This window comes from Dipodomys merriami, unplaced genomic scaffold (genome assembly GCF_024711535.1).
Source record: "Dipodomys merriami isolate MVZ:Mamm:240054 unplaced genomic scaffold, mDipMer1.0.p SCAF_45, whole genome shotgun sequence".
Lineage (NCBI taxonomy): Eukaryota > Metazoa > Chordata > Mammalia > Rodentia > Heteromyidae > Dipodomys > Dipodomys merriami.
Genome location: NW_027206013.1, coordinates 9,318,624 through 9,336,229, shown reverse-complemented (window position 1 = coordinate 9,336,229; position 17,606 = coordinate 9,318,624). Strand labels below are relative to the sequence as shown.

At 55.1% G+C, this 17,606-nt stretch overlaps 2 protein-coding genes across 2 annotated transcripts; one reads left to right on the top strand and one right to left on the bottom strand.

Moving 5' to 3' along the window:
• The first annotated feature begins 22 nt into the window (after window positions 1-22).
• Window positions 23-6,609, top strand: Srrd (SRR1 domain containing). Its single transcript, XM_069994623.1, has 7 exons — window positions 23-177; window positions 1,876-1,916; window positions 2,944-3,200; window positions 3,294-3,392; window positions 4,603-4,757; window positions 5,136-5,181; window positions 5,379-6,609. The coding sequence occupies exons 1-7, from the start codon at window positions 32-34 to the stop codon at window positions 5,619-5,621; spliced, it is 987 nt and encodes a 328-aa protein (XP_069850724.1). The 5' UTR covers window positions 23-31; the 3' UTR covers window positions 5,622-6,609.
• On the bottom strand, window positions 5,108-17,444 carry Tfip11 (tuftelin interacting protein 11). Its single transcript, XM_069994622.1, has 13 exons — window positions 17,349-17,444; window positions 15,465-15,687; window positions 13,829-13,982; window positions 13,463-13,619; window positions 11,808-11,935; window positions 11,283-11,435; window positions 9,629-10,156; window positions 9,439-9,545; window positions 9,098-9,266; window positions 8,078-8,321; window positions 7,579-7,721; window positions 7,090-7,255; window positions 5,108-6,201 (listed from the first exon to the last, which is right to left on the bottom strand). The coding sequence occupies exons 2-13, from the start codon at window positions 15,671-15,673 to the stop codon at window positions 5,846-5,848; spliced, it is 2,514 nt and encodes an 837-aa protein (XP_069850723.1). The 5' UTR covers window positions 15,674-15,687; window positions 17,349-17,444; the 3' UTR covers window positions 5,108-5,845.
• Between the last annotated feature and the right edge of the window lie 162 nt (window positions 17,445-17,606).

The window sequence follows — 17,606 nt, the reverse complement described above, 5'->3', positions numbered from 1 at the left end:
CGACGGCGCGGCCTGGGGACGTCAGAGGCCGATGGCGGCGGCCGAGCCGGACGCCTGGCGGGTGGTGGCTCCGCGCGGGCGGCCTCGCTCGGCGGCGCGGCGGCGGAGGGCCGCGGAAGCCGGAGGAGGCGCGGAGGCGGACTGCGGAGCCGTGCTGCGGCGCCTCCGTGAGGCCGGGTGAGCGCGGACGGCGAGAGGGGCGGCGCTGAGCCTCCGTCCCCCACGGGCGGCGGGGCCGGGCCGCAGGCCGGCTGTGCGGCTCCACGGAGCGGGCGAGCGCCTCGCGGGCCCGGGCCGCCGCTCCCGCTGTGGCAGTGGGAGCTGGGGAGGGAAACACGACGGCCGCCGGCGAGCATCGCACGGTCCACCGACGGAAACCGAGCTCCGGGCCGGCGCTCGCTGCCGAGGCCCGAAGTCGGTTCACTGGGATCGTCCAGGCCCGAAGGGCCGTGTGAGCACGTGGCTACTGACCGCCGCCCGGGGCCTGGCTCACGCAGCCATAGGGATCCGACTTCTGTCATGTGTGGAACCAGATGTCAGACGCAGGCCCGGCTTCCCGTTCTGGACTCTTCATCACAGCCCAAATACTCCCCACCCCCCAGTCCAGTCTCCACAAAGGAAGCACCCCGTCAATGTTACCTATCCCGTCGTTACGTTGAATTCTTACGTTTATTTCCCTGCAGTTCGAGTCAAGCTTATTACATGAACAGCTTTAGCTGGGCACCTGTAGTTCACACCTGTAATCCTAGCTATTTAAGAGGTTGAGATCTGAGAATCACTGTTGGAAGCCAGGACAAGAAAGCCAGGCAGAGTCTTATCACCACTAAATTACCAAGTAAGCCAGAAGTGGAGCTGTGGCCTGAGCAAAAGCAGCTCAGGGACAGCATCTAGGCCCTTAGTTCAAGCCCCAGTCTGCAGGACCACCCCAAGGGGAAGGAATTAGCCTCTTTATGGGCTCCTCATCTCTGGAAGTAGAATCATGAGGCGGTGATGACCCAAGGGTCACCTGTAGAAAGGAATCCCTGGCTCACCCAGAAAAGGCAACTCTCCACATTCCCTTGACATTAGTATTTCCCACCCAGAGCTCCCATGGGCTGTAGTCACCACTGCACTGGGCAAAGGATGCCCAGCACTTTGCTGTGCAGACGTGAGTTTCCAGAGCCCTCCCATGGATATTGGACTCCTTTACCCCCTTAAGAATGTGGGCAGCTTCTGAGCCTCCTGGACACTGTCTTGGGCTCATTGGTTCAAATCCTGTTCGACTCAATTCGCTCCTGAGTTTGTTTTGCTCTGGACTTGTGGAAATCAGTCGACTTGAATAAAGAATGCCTAAACCCTTCATTTTGTTTCTCATTTTGCTTTTCTCTAGAATTGTTATATTTTGTCTCAGGCCAGGATTCAGACTCTTGATCTGATACTTTCGCCCATTGGTTGACACTCTACCACCTGAGCCATGCCTCCAACCCCTCTTCGAATTATTTCTAACAACCAAAAGCCATTTTTAGTACCTGCTATGTGTGCCATATTAATCCACTTAATCTGCCCTGTCACTGTATGGTAGGTACAGTGCTTCTCTCATTCTGGTGAGGAAACTGAGCCTAGAAAGTCCGGATCCTAAACCACCCTTGACTCTGCGGGTTTTGTGCACTAGTGAGGCCCTGTTAAACCAGACCCATCCGTGGGAACCCAGGGCCTCCTGCAGAAGGCCCTTTGACTCCTCAAGAGTAGCCATGCTCATGTACTTCCTCCCATCATGCAGGAAGGGCGAACCCTGTGTCAGGTGGTACATCATGCCATTCTCAGGCTCTCAACTGGTGGTGGGCAGGGCAGCTGTGAAACGAGTGGGAGATGACCTTGCTATGTTTTTCTCCACAGGAATGACCTGCTTGTCTCTGATTTCTGGAGTTCAGCAGTAGGTGGGTGCTGCCTGGCTGAGGGCATGGGAGGGAGGAGGGCCTGGATATATAGGTGGAGAAAGGAGTACTGTCTTCATCTAAAGACACTGCTTCACTGCACGTGCTTTGGTTCTGAGGCTGATTCCTGGCCCTGAACTAAAGCTGACCCTATAGCCCACCTGTGGAGTGGGGGTTATGGCACGCATACACCATAGTGTAATTTTGTGAATGAAATGAGGTTACATGCTTACAACAGTGTTTGCCTGCTACAGAGGCAAGAAATGCTGTCATTGTTTCTGCTAAAACTTTCCTCTGGCCATTTTTCCCTGAGTGGACTTTTCATGTGATTCTATTTAGCATGCAGAGAACACACCTTAGTCATCCTTTCTGTTGAAAAGGCATTTCCCTTTTAGTTACCCATAATTGCTGTGAGCTACCTTTTGCACAAAGCTCTTGCCAAGCTTAGTGTGATCTATCCGAATTTATTGTCACTTGTGAAAGGATTAAGTGAACGTTGGTGACTTAAGTTTTCATCTATCATTTTGCTGTCTTCCAAAAAGGATTCTCTGATCAGTAAGGAGCCATTTTCTTTTTGCTTTGTTAATTTTGTAAGCATACATCAGTCATACTAGGAAGAGAAATTCGGAGACTGGGATAGAAGACAGATTGGCTACTTTGAGAAAATCCAAACCTCACCATTGGAATGTATGGGATTTTTTGTTTTTTATACAGATTTGTTCATCTAAATTTCAGAATCAGTACAATGAAAAGAGGAACAAGAGAACCTATGTGTGTATGAGATGATTTAGTGTTGTTTGTTCTTGAATTACACATTTCTTGCGTGATTCTCTATTCTTATCAAAGACATTTCAGAGCCTAGTCTACAAGTACTAGGAGTGTTATTAAGTGACTTAACATCTAAAAGATTGGTTTTAATTGGAAACTGAGGCTAGGGCTGCACTCTGGGCCTGTGGCCCTCTTTGCTGGGTGATTGGCTCCTGGGGTTAGAATGCACCCTCTGAATGTCTCTGGGAACCTGCTTTTTCAGAACCCATTATCCAGTGTCTTACAAAGCAGCTGCAACAAAAGGCACCAGTGGGGAACCTTCCAGAAACCCTTGAAAGCCTGTGTCTTCACTCACCACCAGCCGACTCAGACAGGGCAGCTGGCTGCCACCCAGGAGGGAGCCTGGCCTCAGGTGCCTGCCTGGTGCAGTGTGTTTGCTATGGGCTGGGGAACTTCGCCTCCTGCATCACAGCCCGCACACAGCTGGCGTTTCTGCTCCTCCTGCTGGAACGGTGCCAGGTAAACCTGGCGTCCCCCTCTCCCCTCCTCCCCATGCAAACTGTGCATGCATGGATGCTCGGGCAGAAGTTAACTCTTTTTTTCCCCCTCCAGATCCCTAGACATCACTGCTGGGTCTATGACCCTCTGTTCAGCCAGCTTGAAACTTCGGTTCTGAGCACCCTCGGAGTAGCAGTTCTCAGTGAAAATGAGGTGTGTGGCTTTAGAAAAGCGGGTAGGGGAGGGGCTGCAGCAGAGCAGGCTGATCCTGGGTCTGTGGGATAGGCCTACCTGGAGCTGGGGCTGCTCCTCTGCCCTGCTCACCTACCCACCCATGCCCTGGCAGACCTGCCCAGTCCACCTACATGACGGCATGTGCTGTCCCTGTCAGGAAGACACATTTGTACAGCTTGAAGCTGGGTGTACTGAGTGCACAGTCTGTGGGAGGAGACTTCAGAAGTCCTACTCGGTTGCTGTTGGCACAGCCTGGGAGCCTGAATCAGGTCTTTGGGGTTGGGATGGAGCCTGGCCCAGGGCAGGTGTTATGGAGTGAAACAGGCCCAGGCATGGCTGTCTCAGCAGACACCTGGGAGCGGGGCCTGCGTCCTGGGCTCCTCACACCAAGGTCTCTAAGCTTGTCCTGTGACATGAGTGACTCCACTGAGCTGTCACTCCTCACAAGTCTGCCATTCTGTTCATCCTGGATTAAACATTGTTTAACCCAGGCTAGCCTCAAACTTGCAAGCCCCCCTGCCTCAGCCTCCCAAGTGCTGGGATTACAGACAGGCACCTCCATACCCAGTATACCATCAGATTCCTGTCCCATGGGCACAGAGCTTGGGGTGATGAAACGAAGCCAGTAAGGCCATCAGGGAACACATTGTCACTGCAGAGCACGGGGCCCGTCACAGCAAGCCACGTTGACAGTGAGGGAGCCTGTGTGAGGCCAAGGTGGGAGAGTTTGGGGGTCAGAGCAGGAGTCTGCCAGAGGGACAGCACCGCATGCCGACCTCAGGATGAGAGGAGAGTGGGGCAGGCCCTGCCAGGAGTGGGCCACGGCCTCCCCAAGAAGGGTGGCACTGCCCCCCAGGGAGCTCCCGGAGGTGACCTGGCTATGCCAGGGTTTGGCAGGAAGTGACTGCAAGGGGACCACCACCACTGCCACCACAGTGCCCTCCCCCATCCTTGCCCAAGAAGCTCTTTGGTCAGTGGGGAGCATGGTGCTCAGGACAGGCACTGACTGTTTCGGCCCTGTGTAACTGCACAGCTGTCACATGCATATGTGACTGATAAGGGCTCTTCCACAGCCGAGTTTTGTCTTTGTCCCACCTGACATCCCCCATCTCAGCCCTGCCCCTGCTCTGCCCTTGCTGTGAGGAGCCAGGGGTAAGGCTCACAGCTGAGCTGTTCCTGCTGCACCCAGGAAGGCAAGCGGAGCGTGCGCGGAGAGCCTACCATCTTCTACATGCCACACTGTGGGACAGCGCTGTACAACAACCTTTTATGGAGCAACTGGTCGGTAGACGCCCTTTCCAAGATGGTGGTCATTGGGAACAGCTTCACAGGCCTCAGGGAAAGGTGAGCTGGGTGTGCAGGCTCTATCCCCCAAAGGCCCAACTGCTGCCCACCCAGAAGTGTGAAGGGTTCTACCTTGGGTTGTGAGATCTGTTCACAAGGCCTTTCTCCCTGCTCTTGGACAGGCTAAAGTTTGCAACAGCTGTTGCATTTCTTAGCATACAGGGCCTTAGTGTTGAACCACATTCTCTACCCTTTAGCCACCCTACAACCACCCTCTCCCCCTCCTTCCCTCTCCCCCTCCTTCCCTCTCTCCCTACTTCACTCCCTCTCCTCTTCCACCCCCCCCCCACCCCCTGCCCCATCTCCCCAAACCCTGGCTAGGTCAGGTCATCTACCTTTCACACCCTCACTCCTCCTGATGGTGTTTATTATTTCTAGGATGCTTACAAGGGTTCTGCAGAAGAGTTACCCGTATGTGGCAAAGGTAGGCACTGAAGGAAGGTTGGGAGAAAGGTGTGGGGGCGGGAAGCAAGACCACTCCCACAGGCCATCCCTGTGTTGCTGAAGCCAGGAAATCTCAGTGCCTTCTCCATATCACGTGTACCACCCCATGGCCCTTAGAGCTTCCAGTTCACAGCAGAAAAAGACCCTCATCCTTTCTGCTTGGACTTGTACACTCAGGTCCTGGAGGCCCTGGAGGAGCTGCAGCTTCCACACACCCCACGGTATGCAGACACCTTTAACGACACCTCTGTGCATTGGTTCCCTATGCCAAGGCTGGAGCAACTCCCTGGGGACCTGTGGGCCTCTCGGGAGGAGCCTGATTACCAGGACTGTGAGGACCTGGAGATCATCAGGAAGAAGCCTGTCCGTCCTGCGGCTGCCAGCCCAAACCCTAGTGCCACAACACAGGGGCCATGCTGAGAAGGGCTGTGCACAGGGCCACATGCCCGCGCTGCCTGTGGGTAGCTGTCCTGTTTGGGGACGGTGAGGTCTTCTGAGGACATCTTGACGTTGCAACATGCCTCACGTCCCTCCCTGGTGGCGAGGTCCTGAACAGAGACGCCACGTCCAAAGACAAGTTCAGACAGTGTATTCACAGGCTGTCCTCTCTCTGTGGGCCCTGGTGCGGCCCTGGCGCGGGCAGCCTACTTGGCCATGTCGATGAGGCTCTGCAGGGAGGTGGGCACCCAGGTCTTCTCACCCTGCACGAACACCACTCCCCGGTCGATGTAAATGACGATCCGGCCGAAGGTGTACAGCTGCTTGCCTTCGTGCCGCTTGCCGATGACCGGCATGAAGACGATATTGTGCTCCTCCGCCTTAGTCTCAATGAGGTCCTTGAAGTTCATGGGCACTGAGCTGGCGGCCACACCGATGCCCCTTTGCGCCATGTTCTCAGCCTCACGCCGCTCCTGCATGGCCTCATACTGGAAGTCCTTCCTGCGCTCCGTGTGCGTGAGGTACGCAATGTTCTCCCGTGCTCCTGGCTGCATGTAGGCCCCTGCAACAGTAGACAGGACAAGGTGGTGGAAGAGGAAAAGCCTCAGGAGACCCAGAGCCTGGCCCTAGGCCCAGCCAGTGTGGCCATAAGGGTATCAGGCGCTGACACAGATCATCTGACGCCTCTGAGGGTTAGACACCAGCCAGGCTCACAGGGATGAGTGCGGAGACTGGCTAAAGAGGAGGAATCAGACCTGGGGCCCTCGACCTCCAGTCACTGGCTGTCTGTCCTGCCCTGTCACAGGCAGCTCTGAGTACTTGTGTTCCTGCCCAGGTAGAAGGAGCCGCTGTTTCAAGGGGCACTGAGGGAAGGCAGGACTGGGAACCTGTGGCCTGGGGTGGTTGAGGAAGTCTGGTGAGGAGCAGCACAGACGTTCCCCTGCCTCATTAAACTGTCTGGTGACAGCGACCCCGTGTTGTGTTCATGGGGGAAATGGGAGGTAGGGGAAGAAACTGTCCCGGAGCTCAGACGTGGTTAGCAATGTCAGAGCGGTGACTTGGCTCTGTGGTGACAAGAGCCTAATGCTTAGCTCCCAACACGGGGCTAAGCACATGCCCACAGTCACTCAGGAGCCAATCGGAAAGACTTAGAGGAGTGTATCGGCACAGAGGGAAGGTGAACTGACAGCCACCAAGAGCCACAGTCCGTCCATCCCCAGGACGCAGGCACTGTGGCTGTGCACTCGCAGGAGAGGCTCTTCCCTGAGCAGCTCAGCCACACGGCATGGTGTGCGGGAAGGGGCCGGGAGAGCTAGAGCGTCACCAGAACCCAGCTCCAGCTGGGAACTAAGTCCCCAGTCAGCTGGATCTGGGAGTGGGGTGAGCTGGTAAACTGGCACAGCAGGGAGGGGTGAGTGAGCAGGGGTCTGCAGGGACCACGTCTACTCACCAACATTGGAGGACACCGCCCTGTTCATGATGTCCAGTGCTTCATTGAACTTGTCCTTGACCGCTGGGTGGGCCAGCACCTGGTCTGAGAACACAGACTTCCATCCCAGGTACCACTTGGTAATCTCCTCGTAATTGGGGCTGTTACTGAGCCAGGAGCACAGCACCTGCCAGACAGCAAAGGAGAGGTGGAACTCGCCCCGGGTGGGTGCATCCACAGTGACCCTTCTGCGAGCCCATGGGAGCCCAGAGCCTGGCCCTGAGGTGAGGGAGCTGCAGGCAGCTTGGCAGCTGACAACCCACCAAAGCTAGCCTCAGCCCTGCACTGGGTGGGAAGGACTGGACAGCTGCTGGGACACAACAGCCGTGCAGCACACAGACACTGTCAGGCCTGTCCAGGGCCACTGCCTGTAGCCACTTGCGCCTGCCACAACATGCAGCGAGTCCCCGCCCCCGTCTCCCCACACAGCGATGCAGACGTGAGGCTTACCTGAAGCCACTTGGGGAAGAAGTGCTTCTCCAGGAGCCCCACCAGGCTGGACACAGAGATCACCCCTTCCCAGTCCATCACCCAGTAGAAAGCGTCCATGTGCTGCTGGTGGGGGTTGATGACCAGCTCACCCAGACACATGCCTGCGGCACAGCGCCTGGGCTCAGCCACGCTTGCAGAGCCACCATCGCCCCACCCACAGGCTCTGACCGCCTTGAAGGTCAGAGAATCGGGTTTTCTCCTACCCAGAAATGACTTAATAATTTAGGATCAAATACCACAGCCATTTCAGGACACAAATGGCCGCCTTAGCCAATCAGGACACCATGGGCGGTGAGCCCTCACTGCACAAGTTAGGGGCTGCCATAAGGTACAGCGGAAAGCATCTTTACCAGCCTATCCAGCCTCCATGGCCTCGGCCCAGCCACCCTGGGAAATCCCCATTTCCTGAGCTGTGGCTCCTTGCCACTGGGGTCCATGCACATCCCTGCTTCCTTACCCAGCTTGGGCACAATGTTCTTCACCATGAAGGCCTCCCAGGAGCCCGGGGTGAAGACGTCCTTCCAGGGTTGCAGGATGAGCTTGGCCGAGGCATCGCTGGGGTGCCACTTCTGCAGGGCACTGGACAGCTTGCTGCGGATGGGCGAGTAGAGCGGCTCCAGCCGCGCCTGCATGAGGGGCAGCCATGGGTGGATCCATGAGTGGATGGGCACCGTGTCCGTCAGTGGGTTCCAGCTGTCCACCTGCAAGGGGGGAGGGGAGACTGTAGTTACAAGCCATCCTGCCCCTGCAGGACGCGGAGGCCACAGTGTGTACTTTATAGAGAACCGCCCAGGCACAGGAGCAGCATCTGGCATGCATGCCACTTCCCCTGAACAGAGACCACCGTCCACATGTGAAAGCACACATGCATACTTCCGATTTCACTGATGAAACATCAAGAGACTATGAACGAGTTGGGAGGGATAGGGGAGATTTGACAAAAGCAGCAACATCCACAGGATACCCTAAACTGACAGGTTGACCGGGAACTCCTTTGTACAACTAAAGACAATAACATTATAGTTTAAAATTCAAAAACAAAAAAACTGCTAACTCAAAAGCAATGTAAAAAAGCTGAGCACTGGTGGCTCACGCCTGTCACCCTAGCTACTCAGGCGGATGAGATCTGAGAATCGCAGTTCGAAGCCAGTCCAGACAGGGAAGTCCAGGAAATCCTTATCTTCAATTGCTCACCAGAAAACCAGAAACAGCGCTGTAGCTCAATGGTAGAGTTAGCCTTGAGCACAAACAGGCTCAGGGACAGCACCCTGGCCAAAAAAAGAAAACTAAAAGGATGAGGGAAAAAGATGAGGTCCACCTGGGGCAGGTTAGGGAGCAGTGGGAAGGGAAAGTAGTATAGCGACAGCGGAGCTGACAGGCGCCGGCAGTCAAGCCACGCTCGGCACAGGTGAGGAGAGGAGAGGCGGGGAGAGGACAGGGCCAAGGGTGCGAGGACCGACAGCAGCCCCGGACACACCTCCTTCTGCAGCTTGGGGAAGACCAGCTGGTCCAGTATGTTTTCCAAGACCCACACAGGGATGATGTGTGCCCAGCTATCCAGGAAGTCCACCATTGGCTCACAGTTCCTTGGCTGCCACTGGGTGACGATATTTCGAACAAAAGGCATCCAGACTTCCCATATGAGCCTACAGGTGGGCAGAGGGGTGCAGGGTGGCAGGTGAACCCACCGCCCTCTCTCCAGGCCGAGGACCTAGCTGAGCTGGCCACAGGTGACCTGAAATCCTCAGAGCAGGGCTGGCAATGAGCAGGGGTCGCGGGGAGCAGGAGAGCCTCTCCCACCTGTTGTTTGCCTCATACCTGTGAAAGGCATCGGCTGAGAGATCCTGGCCACCGTGGGACAAGATCTGGTCATTCTCCAGCAGGCTCTTCCACTTGGAGAGGATCTCAGTTCCATAGGTGCAGTCCTGCAGAGATGGGGCAGGTCAGTGGCCTCGGCCTCCACACCGCCCTGTCTGCTGAGGCGGCGCCCCCGCCCCGTCCCGCTCACCTTGAGGGGATCCCACTCCTTGAAATAGTCTTTCATGAGCGGGTAGACGATGGCCACGGCCAGGTCCACACGGTCCGACATGCGGTACTCCTCGTAGTACTTGTCCTGCAGGGTCTGGAAGATGCGGGCACACTCGTCCAGCGTGAGGGGGTCGGGGCAGTGCGGCTGCAGGCGCCGCTCGCACTCCTCCACCATCTCCAGCACCTTGCTGAGGTTGGAGATGACGCGCTCCTCGTGCTCCAGCACCTCAGACATCTTCTCCAGCTCGTGCGAGAGGTTGACCACCATGTCGCGCTCGTACTGCAGCTGCCGGTCACTCTGGATGATCTCCTGCTCCGTGAGCTCGATGAGCAGCTGCAGGTTGTGCTCCAGCTCGGGCAGCGCAAAGCCTGGCACCTTAGTCTCCTTGCCCGGCAGTGGCAGTGGCTGGGCGGCCGGGGGCAGCCCGTCATCGGGCACACCGTGCTTGTGGCTGATCTGGCTGTAGCTGTAGTAGACCTTCTGCTCCCGGCCCGTCATGTCGATGACCTGGAGGAGGCGGGGCGGTGAGTGTGGCTGCTGCCCATGGAAGCTTCTAGAGAGACCAGTGTTTTTCAGTGTGGGCCTGCACTGGGCTAGAACAGCACAGCCGGCTGTTCTGGCCTGGGTCCTGCTCACCAAGCCAGGATAACTGGTGAAATGTCAACAGAGAATAGGGGACAATACGGGAGAAGCTGTGCTGATGAGCGCAGGTGCCCCGACCATGCACGCGCCGAGGCAAGGAAGAGGCAAGGCAAGCAGCGCACTAAGGCCTTGAAATTGGGCGAACTATGTTTCCTATTTTACCTTCCATTTCTTTCTTTTTTTTTCTGTGGCTAGGAAGGGAGATTTCTCCCTTCCTGGGTGGTGCCTGGCTGGGCGCCGGTGGCTCACGCCTGTAATCCTAGCTACTCAGGAGGCTGAGATCTGAGGATTGAGGTTCAAAGCCAGCCTGGGCAGGAAAGACCATGAGACTCCTATCTCTAATAAACCACTAGAAAACTGGAAGTGGCTCTGTAGCTCAAGTGGTAGAGTGCTCGCCTTGAGCTGAAGAGCGCAGGGAAAGCACCCAGGCCCAGAGTTCAAGCCCCATGACCGACAAAAAAAAAAAAAAAAAAGCAGAGCCTTCCATTTACTAGGCAGGTACTCTACCATGAGCCACTTTCCCAGCCCTTTTTGTGTGTTAGGTCTCACATTTTTGCTCGGGTGGATGTGGACCACTATCCTGTTTATGCCGTCAGCACAGCTGGGAAGGCAGGCAAGCATGGGCCCCCAAGTCCAAGGCCATCTCCTGAGGAGCTGGGATGACAGGTGTGAGTGAGCCTTGACACCCACAGAAAGGCACTGGTTGCTTGTGCCTGTAATCCCTTGCTACTCAGGAGACTTGAGACCGGGAGCAATGTGGTTTGAAGCCAGCCTAGCTGAGACTTCATCCCAAATTAACCAGAAAAGAAAACTGCCACACTGGAGGTGTGACTTAAGTGGTAGACAAGGCCCTGAATTCAAGCCCTGGTACTGGGTCATGTGCGCACACATGCACATGTGCACACATACACGTATGTACACACACAAACGTGCACACATGCACACAGACAACCCGCTTAGAAGACTCAGCCAGTTATCAAAGGCCCCGTACCTTGACCTGAGAAAGCTCTTTCTGGGGGGCGGTGAGCTTCTTGCTGATCCTGCCCTTGGCCTTCAGCTCCTCCACCGTCTTGTAAGAGTACTTGGGTTTCTTCTTGCCTCCGCCGGGGTCTTTCCTCCACTGGCTCAGCTCCTTCTGGAACTCCTGGCCACAGGGATGTCATCACACCACGTTGCTGCACAGCAGCGGGACCGAGGCCCAGCCCCCTCACAAAGCTTCCTCACGGTCTCTCAATACAGAGCTCAGAGCTCCCCACTCAGTGCCCACTGGCCCTCCTCTGAGCTGCCATCCCAAATTCCCTATTCTAGGTGTTGTACCCAGGTGCTTTCTAGCTCCCAGTGCCATTTCTCAGCACACCACAGCTTCCGGGGTTCCATGAGTCCACTCCTGGGGCCTACACCCACCCACTCGGGCACAGCCCCCTGTAGCCCAGAACCTGACCTATAAGCAGGGTGTACATGCATGGTCCACGAATAGCACCTGCCCCACCCCCGGCCCCAGTCTCAGCTCAGTCACCTCTTCAGCCTCCTCCTCCGAGTCTACCACAGGGAAGTCTTGCAGGGACTGCGTGGCCCGCTCCGAGCCATAGGCGCCCACCGCGCCTTTCCCCTTCCTCTGCTTGGCCTCAATTGGGTTGATGATACCTGACAGAAGCAGAAAGAGAAGAGGGGCTTCAGGCTCAGTGGCTCAAGGGTGTGGATCACACTGGGCAAATTCGAAGCCTGACTCTCCGCTGCCACAGTGCCTCTGCTCACTTGGGTCATTGTGTTCCTACCCGGGGTCACTGCTTTTGTGGACGGGATGGGAAGAGAACAAGTCATCTACGATGGGAAATCTTACACCTCAGCATGAGCACATCTGCCATGGCAAGCAGGGAAACCCACATAAAATACTGATCTCACTGCAGAAGAGCTGCCAGTGGCCTTGCTGAGGGGAAGGGGGCGGGGAGACTTTTTTTTTTTTGCTTATATGGTGCTGAGGAATCGAACCCAGGGCCTCTGGCATGCAAGGCATGTGCTCTATCACTGAGCTACCTTCCCAGCCCGTGATTTTTATACCCTAAGCCCTGCAAGAAGCTTAAGCCTTCTCCTGACAGCAGTTACAGACAGGACCACAGGGTCAACGACTCCTACTCTGCTCCTTGCACTCAGTGCTGCACAACTGCAGTTACAGGATGCACCTTCTCATTCCCCTTCCAGCTGCTGATCTAGAACACTTGCCATGGTGCCAGGAGGGCGCTGGCTCATGGGAAACAGCTTAATCCTGGAGGCGAGGGGCTGTGACTGGCTGGGGCTATGTGAGGATGAGAGGCTGAGAGGAAAGCAAGGCGGGATCGGCTTGGCTCTGCTCAGCCACTGCTGGCTATACATCTTGGCTGGTAATAAAGCTACATATATGTCTCACTGATATTTCCAAAGGATGAAAGCCCTGTGGGTAAGGATTGCAATCTCAGATCCCTTTGGGCCCAGGAAAGCTCATGTAAATGAACAAATGGGTGGGGTGACCATCAACAGTAAATAGTACAGACTGCTTCCAGCTGAAGGCCACTGGGCAGTTGGGATTGCTTCTGGGTGAAGGGTATGGGCAACAGTGGCAGAGACAATTACACACAGCTAAACCACTACAAGGAGAACCCAGAGTTTTAGGTGATGTCTTATTTTTAAATGCTGGCAGCAAGTTCAGTTTTTAACAAACACTGGCCAGGCCATAAAAGCCACCTTGTGCCAGGCTCACACCTATCATCCTAGCTACTCAGGAGGCTGAGATCTGAGGATCAGGGTTCAAAGCCAGCCCGGGCAGGAAAGTCCGTGAGATTCTTATCTCCAATAAACCACCAGAAAACCAGAAGTGGCTCTATGGCTCAGTGGTAGAGAGCTAGTCTTGAGCTGAATTGCTGAGGGACAGTGCCCAGGGCCAGAGTTCAACCCATGACCAACAAAAATAAAAAGGTGTTTTTTTTTGTTGTTTTTTAAAGCAGCCATTATACAGCCTGTCATAGACTGAAACACTCCTCCTCCCACTCAGGCAAGTGTTTGATGTGATCTGTGTGTGAGAAAGCAAGGCTGCCGTGGAGCATGACTCCGGATGACAAAGCAGCACAGCTACAGCACTTTCCAGAGGGGAGGAGACCCCACCAAACCAGGGCACGCAGGGCTCTGGCCTGGCCTCACCTTGGGCATTCTTCCCGAGGCCCCGGCCGGGGACGTAGCCCATCTTCTGCAAAAGCTTCTGCCCAATCCCTTTTGTGTGTCTCTCCCAACTGCCAAAGTCCATGAAGGACTTGCTTCCTCCTGCAAAGCCTTTCTGGCTGGGCTTAAAGTTGCCTCCCTGCAAAGAAGAAAAGCCAAGGGTGCATTAATGGAAGAAGAGAAAGAAGAAAAATCTAGCCTGACAGTCAGTGACTGATGTAGAAACTGGCTGGTCTGAGGAGAAACCCACCCCCAGTGCCTCCTAGTCTTCCCACATACAGCCAGGAGGCGTCTGGACCGCAGAGCCTCGGAAGAACACCCAGGAAGCGTCCCCCAAAAGAACGCTACCGTTTTCAGCTTCTTTGGTCCAAAATCCTTCGGGAAGTCTTCCTGTCTCACAGGTTTTTCCTCTTCATCAGAATCTTCCAGCTCCACATCCTCAGCTGCCCCTTTCTTGAGCCCAGCGCTGATGAAGTTCACAGGTGCGGAGTAGTCGCGGGCTCTGCAGGCAGACACCCAGCCCCCGAGTCCATGAGGAAAACTCTGCAGCATCCCCTCCTGCACACAGCTCACTAGAAAATTCTTAAGACTCAGAGCACCTCATAGTAAAAGAGTAGCATTTGTATGTCAGAAAATCAAAAGGGTGGGCTGGGAAGGTGGCTCAGTGGTAGAGCGCTTGCCTTGCATGCCTGAGGCCCTGGGTTCGATTCCTCAGCACCACAAAGCAAAAAGAAAAAAGCCGGAAGGGGCGCTGTGGCTCAAGTGGTAGAGCGTTAGCCTTGAGCTTAAGAGCTGAAGGATAGTGCCTAGGCCCAGAGTTCAGGCCCCACGACCGGACCCAAAAAAACACAAAAAAAACCCCCAAAAAACCATATAAGTAAAATTCATTACATTATATGAACCTATAACAACAATTAAAAATATTCTAAGAGCAGGACCCCAGTGGCTCACACCTGTAATCCAGGCTACTCAGAAGGCTGAGATCTGAGGATTATAGTTCAAAGCCAACCCAGGCAGAAAATCTGTAAGATTCTTATCTCCAATAAACCACACAGAAAAAGCCAGAAGTGGTGAAATGGTGGAACTCAGGCTGTGAGTTCAAGCCCCAGGACTGGCAACAAAAAAAAAAACAAACACAAAAACAAAAAAACTCCAAGAAACTAACTCTGAATTTTATTGAATATAATCCCAAGGGCATTAAAAACAGCATTTATAAGCCATAAAAATGCATAAAGCAAAACCACAAAAAAAGAAATCTCATCTAATCTAATGTTGAAAATAATGATTTATAAAAACAAGCAGAAAGCCAGGCACAGGTGACTCACACCTGTAATCCTAGCAACTCAGGAGGCTGAAATCTGAGGATCATGGTTCAAAGCCAGCCTGGGCAGAAAAGTCCGTGAGACTCTGATCTCCAATAAACCACTAGAAAACCGGAAGTGACGCTGTGGCTCAAGAGGAAGAGCACTCACCTTGAGCTGAAGAGGGCAGGGACAGTGCCCAGGCCCAGAGTTCAAGCCCCACGACCATCAAAACAAAACAAAACAAAAAAGCCAAGTCAGGTGCTGTTGGCTCACGCCTGTAATCCTAGCTACTCAGAAGGCTGAGATCTGAGGATCACAGTTCAAAGCCTGCCCAGGCAGGAAAAGTTGTGAAACTCTTATCTCCAATAAACCACCAGAAAACTGGAAGTGGCACTGTGGCTCAAGTGGTAGAGCACTAGCCTTGAGCTGAAGAGCACTGGGACAGCGCCCAGGCCCAGAGTTCAAGCCCCATAACCAACAAAAAAAAAAAAGAAAGAAAGAAAGAAAGAAAGAAACTGGACAGACAGACACACAGACACAGACATGCACATCCTCCCTGATAGTTGATGGGATAGCTAGGACTCACTAAAACCCAGAGAGGATCCTACAGGGATGTTTCCCTCACTCTGCCTCCCACTTCCCTAGAGCAAGGGCAAACAGCTCAGGACAAGCAGTAGTACCGTTTGCCTCCGAAGCTGGGCCTCTCCTCATCCGAATCGCGCTCAGCCCACACCCCGTAGGTGGCCTCTTCCTTGGTCTGCCAGTGGCGCTGCCGGTTGGGGTTGAACTCATTCTGGAGATCCCAGTCAGTGATCTCGAAGTTCTCCCGTTCGTCATCGTCATCATCCATTAGGCCTTCCCCGTCCCGGTACAAGTGGGACAGTGACATCACCAGTCAATTCACTAAACAAAGGGACAAAAAGGGCACCATCTCTATCAAGTCCCAGGGAGGTTCAGGAGGATCCCCGGGGAGGCTCTAGAACTTTCTCCAGATCCAAAACCCATTATCATCATTTTTCAAGATTGGACATTAAAATCCTATTTCAGAAAATAATCAGTACTTACTTAGGCAGAAGGTTGCAATAACTGTGGCTTGGAATAAACACCCCTTCAGAGCCAGGCAATGGGTTCTGTCTATGTCTTAAACGGAACTGATGACTAAACTCAACGTTACAGAATGTTCATTAGAGTTATAAACCACTGAGCTCACAAGTACTATACAAATGACACTGGGTGAAGTCCATTAGATTCCTTGCCATTTTCGATTACTGTATTAGAGAGTACACCTAACAAGTGTTGTGAGAACAGGTGAACCAAACTCAGCTCAAGTCCTAACTCTTCCTAAATACTTTGGTGTATGAGCATCAAATGCACAGAAAAGCCAACCTTGCATTGGCACAGTCACACACAAATCCATGACAGCCTCTAGGTTTTGATCTACCAGTCCCTACATGCAGCCTTCACTAACAAGGAATTCCCCATTTCTTCAGGCTGCGTTAAGCTCTGCACAGCTGTCACCAAGTTCTCCCCAAGGGCACTAGTTGGATGCAGCCTCACCCAGGGCTGCACAGAAGGAGGGAGATGTCCTAAAGGAGATAGGGAGTCCCAGAGAAATGAGATTCAACAGTAGGACGTGGTTTAAAAAAAAAAATCCCAAAAGTAGGGGCTGGGAAGGTGGCTCAGTGGTAGAGTGCTTGCCTTGCATGCATGAGGCCCTGGGTTCCATTCCTCAGCACCACATAAGCAAAAAGAAAAAAGCCGGAAGTGGCGCTGTGGCTCAAGTGGTAGAGCGCTAGCCTTGAGCTGAAGAGCTGAGGGACAGCACCCAGGTCCAGAGATCAGGCCCCACGACCGACCAAAAAGAAAATCCCAAAAGTAGTCACGAAGGATAGAGCCCTTAGTAGATGCCAAGGACAGGCTGGGTACTTGAGACCGATTTTTTTTTTAAACTAATTGTAGGGGAGAGTTCGTTTCCACAATGCATCCTGACCAGCCTCGGCCCCTCCGCTAGCCTCCCTTACCCCACCCTTTTCTTTTTAAAACCCGCTCAAACGCCTTCACTGGTCCATTTCCTTACCACCCTCTTCACCGTCACCCTCTCCCCCCCCCCCGTCCCCCGCGGCAGAGCCCGCTCCACCCTCCCGTGGAGACGCGCGCGTCCCCGAGGTGTAGACCGCCGACGTGGCGTGGCGTGCTCTGCCCGCGCGGAGGCGCAGACACCGAGCGCCCGCCCAGCTGGGGTTCGAACTCGCGCTGTGAGCTCGGGGCGCCTGACTCCCGCCGCTGCGCTCCCTGAACCCCAGCACAGAGACGATCGCGGCCGGCGGGGAAGCCGCCCTGGGGCCGAGAAGCCGAGACACGCAGACCGAGGCCCCGCAGAGCTCACCGACCGGCGCGGGGCCCTGCCGGCGGGGCTGGGGACCCGGCGCGCCTGGCCCGGGACCCCGACTCCGCCCGGCCCGGCTGCCCGGGCTCCGGCCCGGCAGAGCCGTCTGGAAGCGGGAGCTCCGCGGGCGGGCCTGGCGCAGCGTCGCCGCCGCAGGCTTCTCCCCGGCCCCGCTCACCTCTCTCCGAGCCGTGCTCCACCGCTCCCAACACCGTTTCGCGTCCCGAGCCTGAAGACTTCCGCCCCCAGCGGCCGGGAACCCGGATGTGCCGGGCCGGCGCGCCGGAAGTGACGCCTCAGACCACGGAAGCGCGCGCCCGTTGCCGTGGCAGCCGCAGAACGCTCGGCCTGGGTGGGCTGCTCCCCGCTGGCGGCCGCGGCCCCGCGTGGGCCGGGCGGCTCGCGTGGCGGCTGCGAACGACGAGTCTTTGGCAAG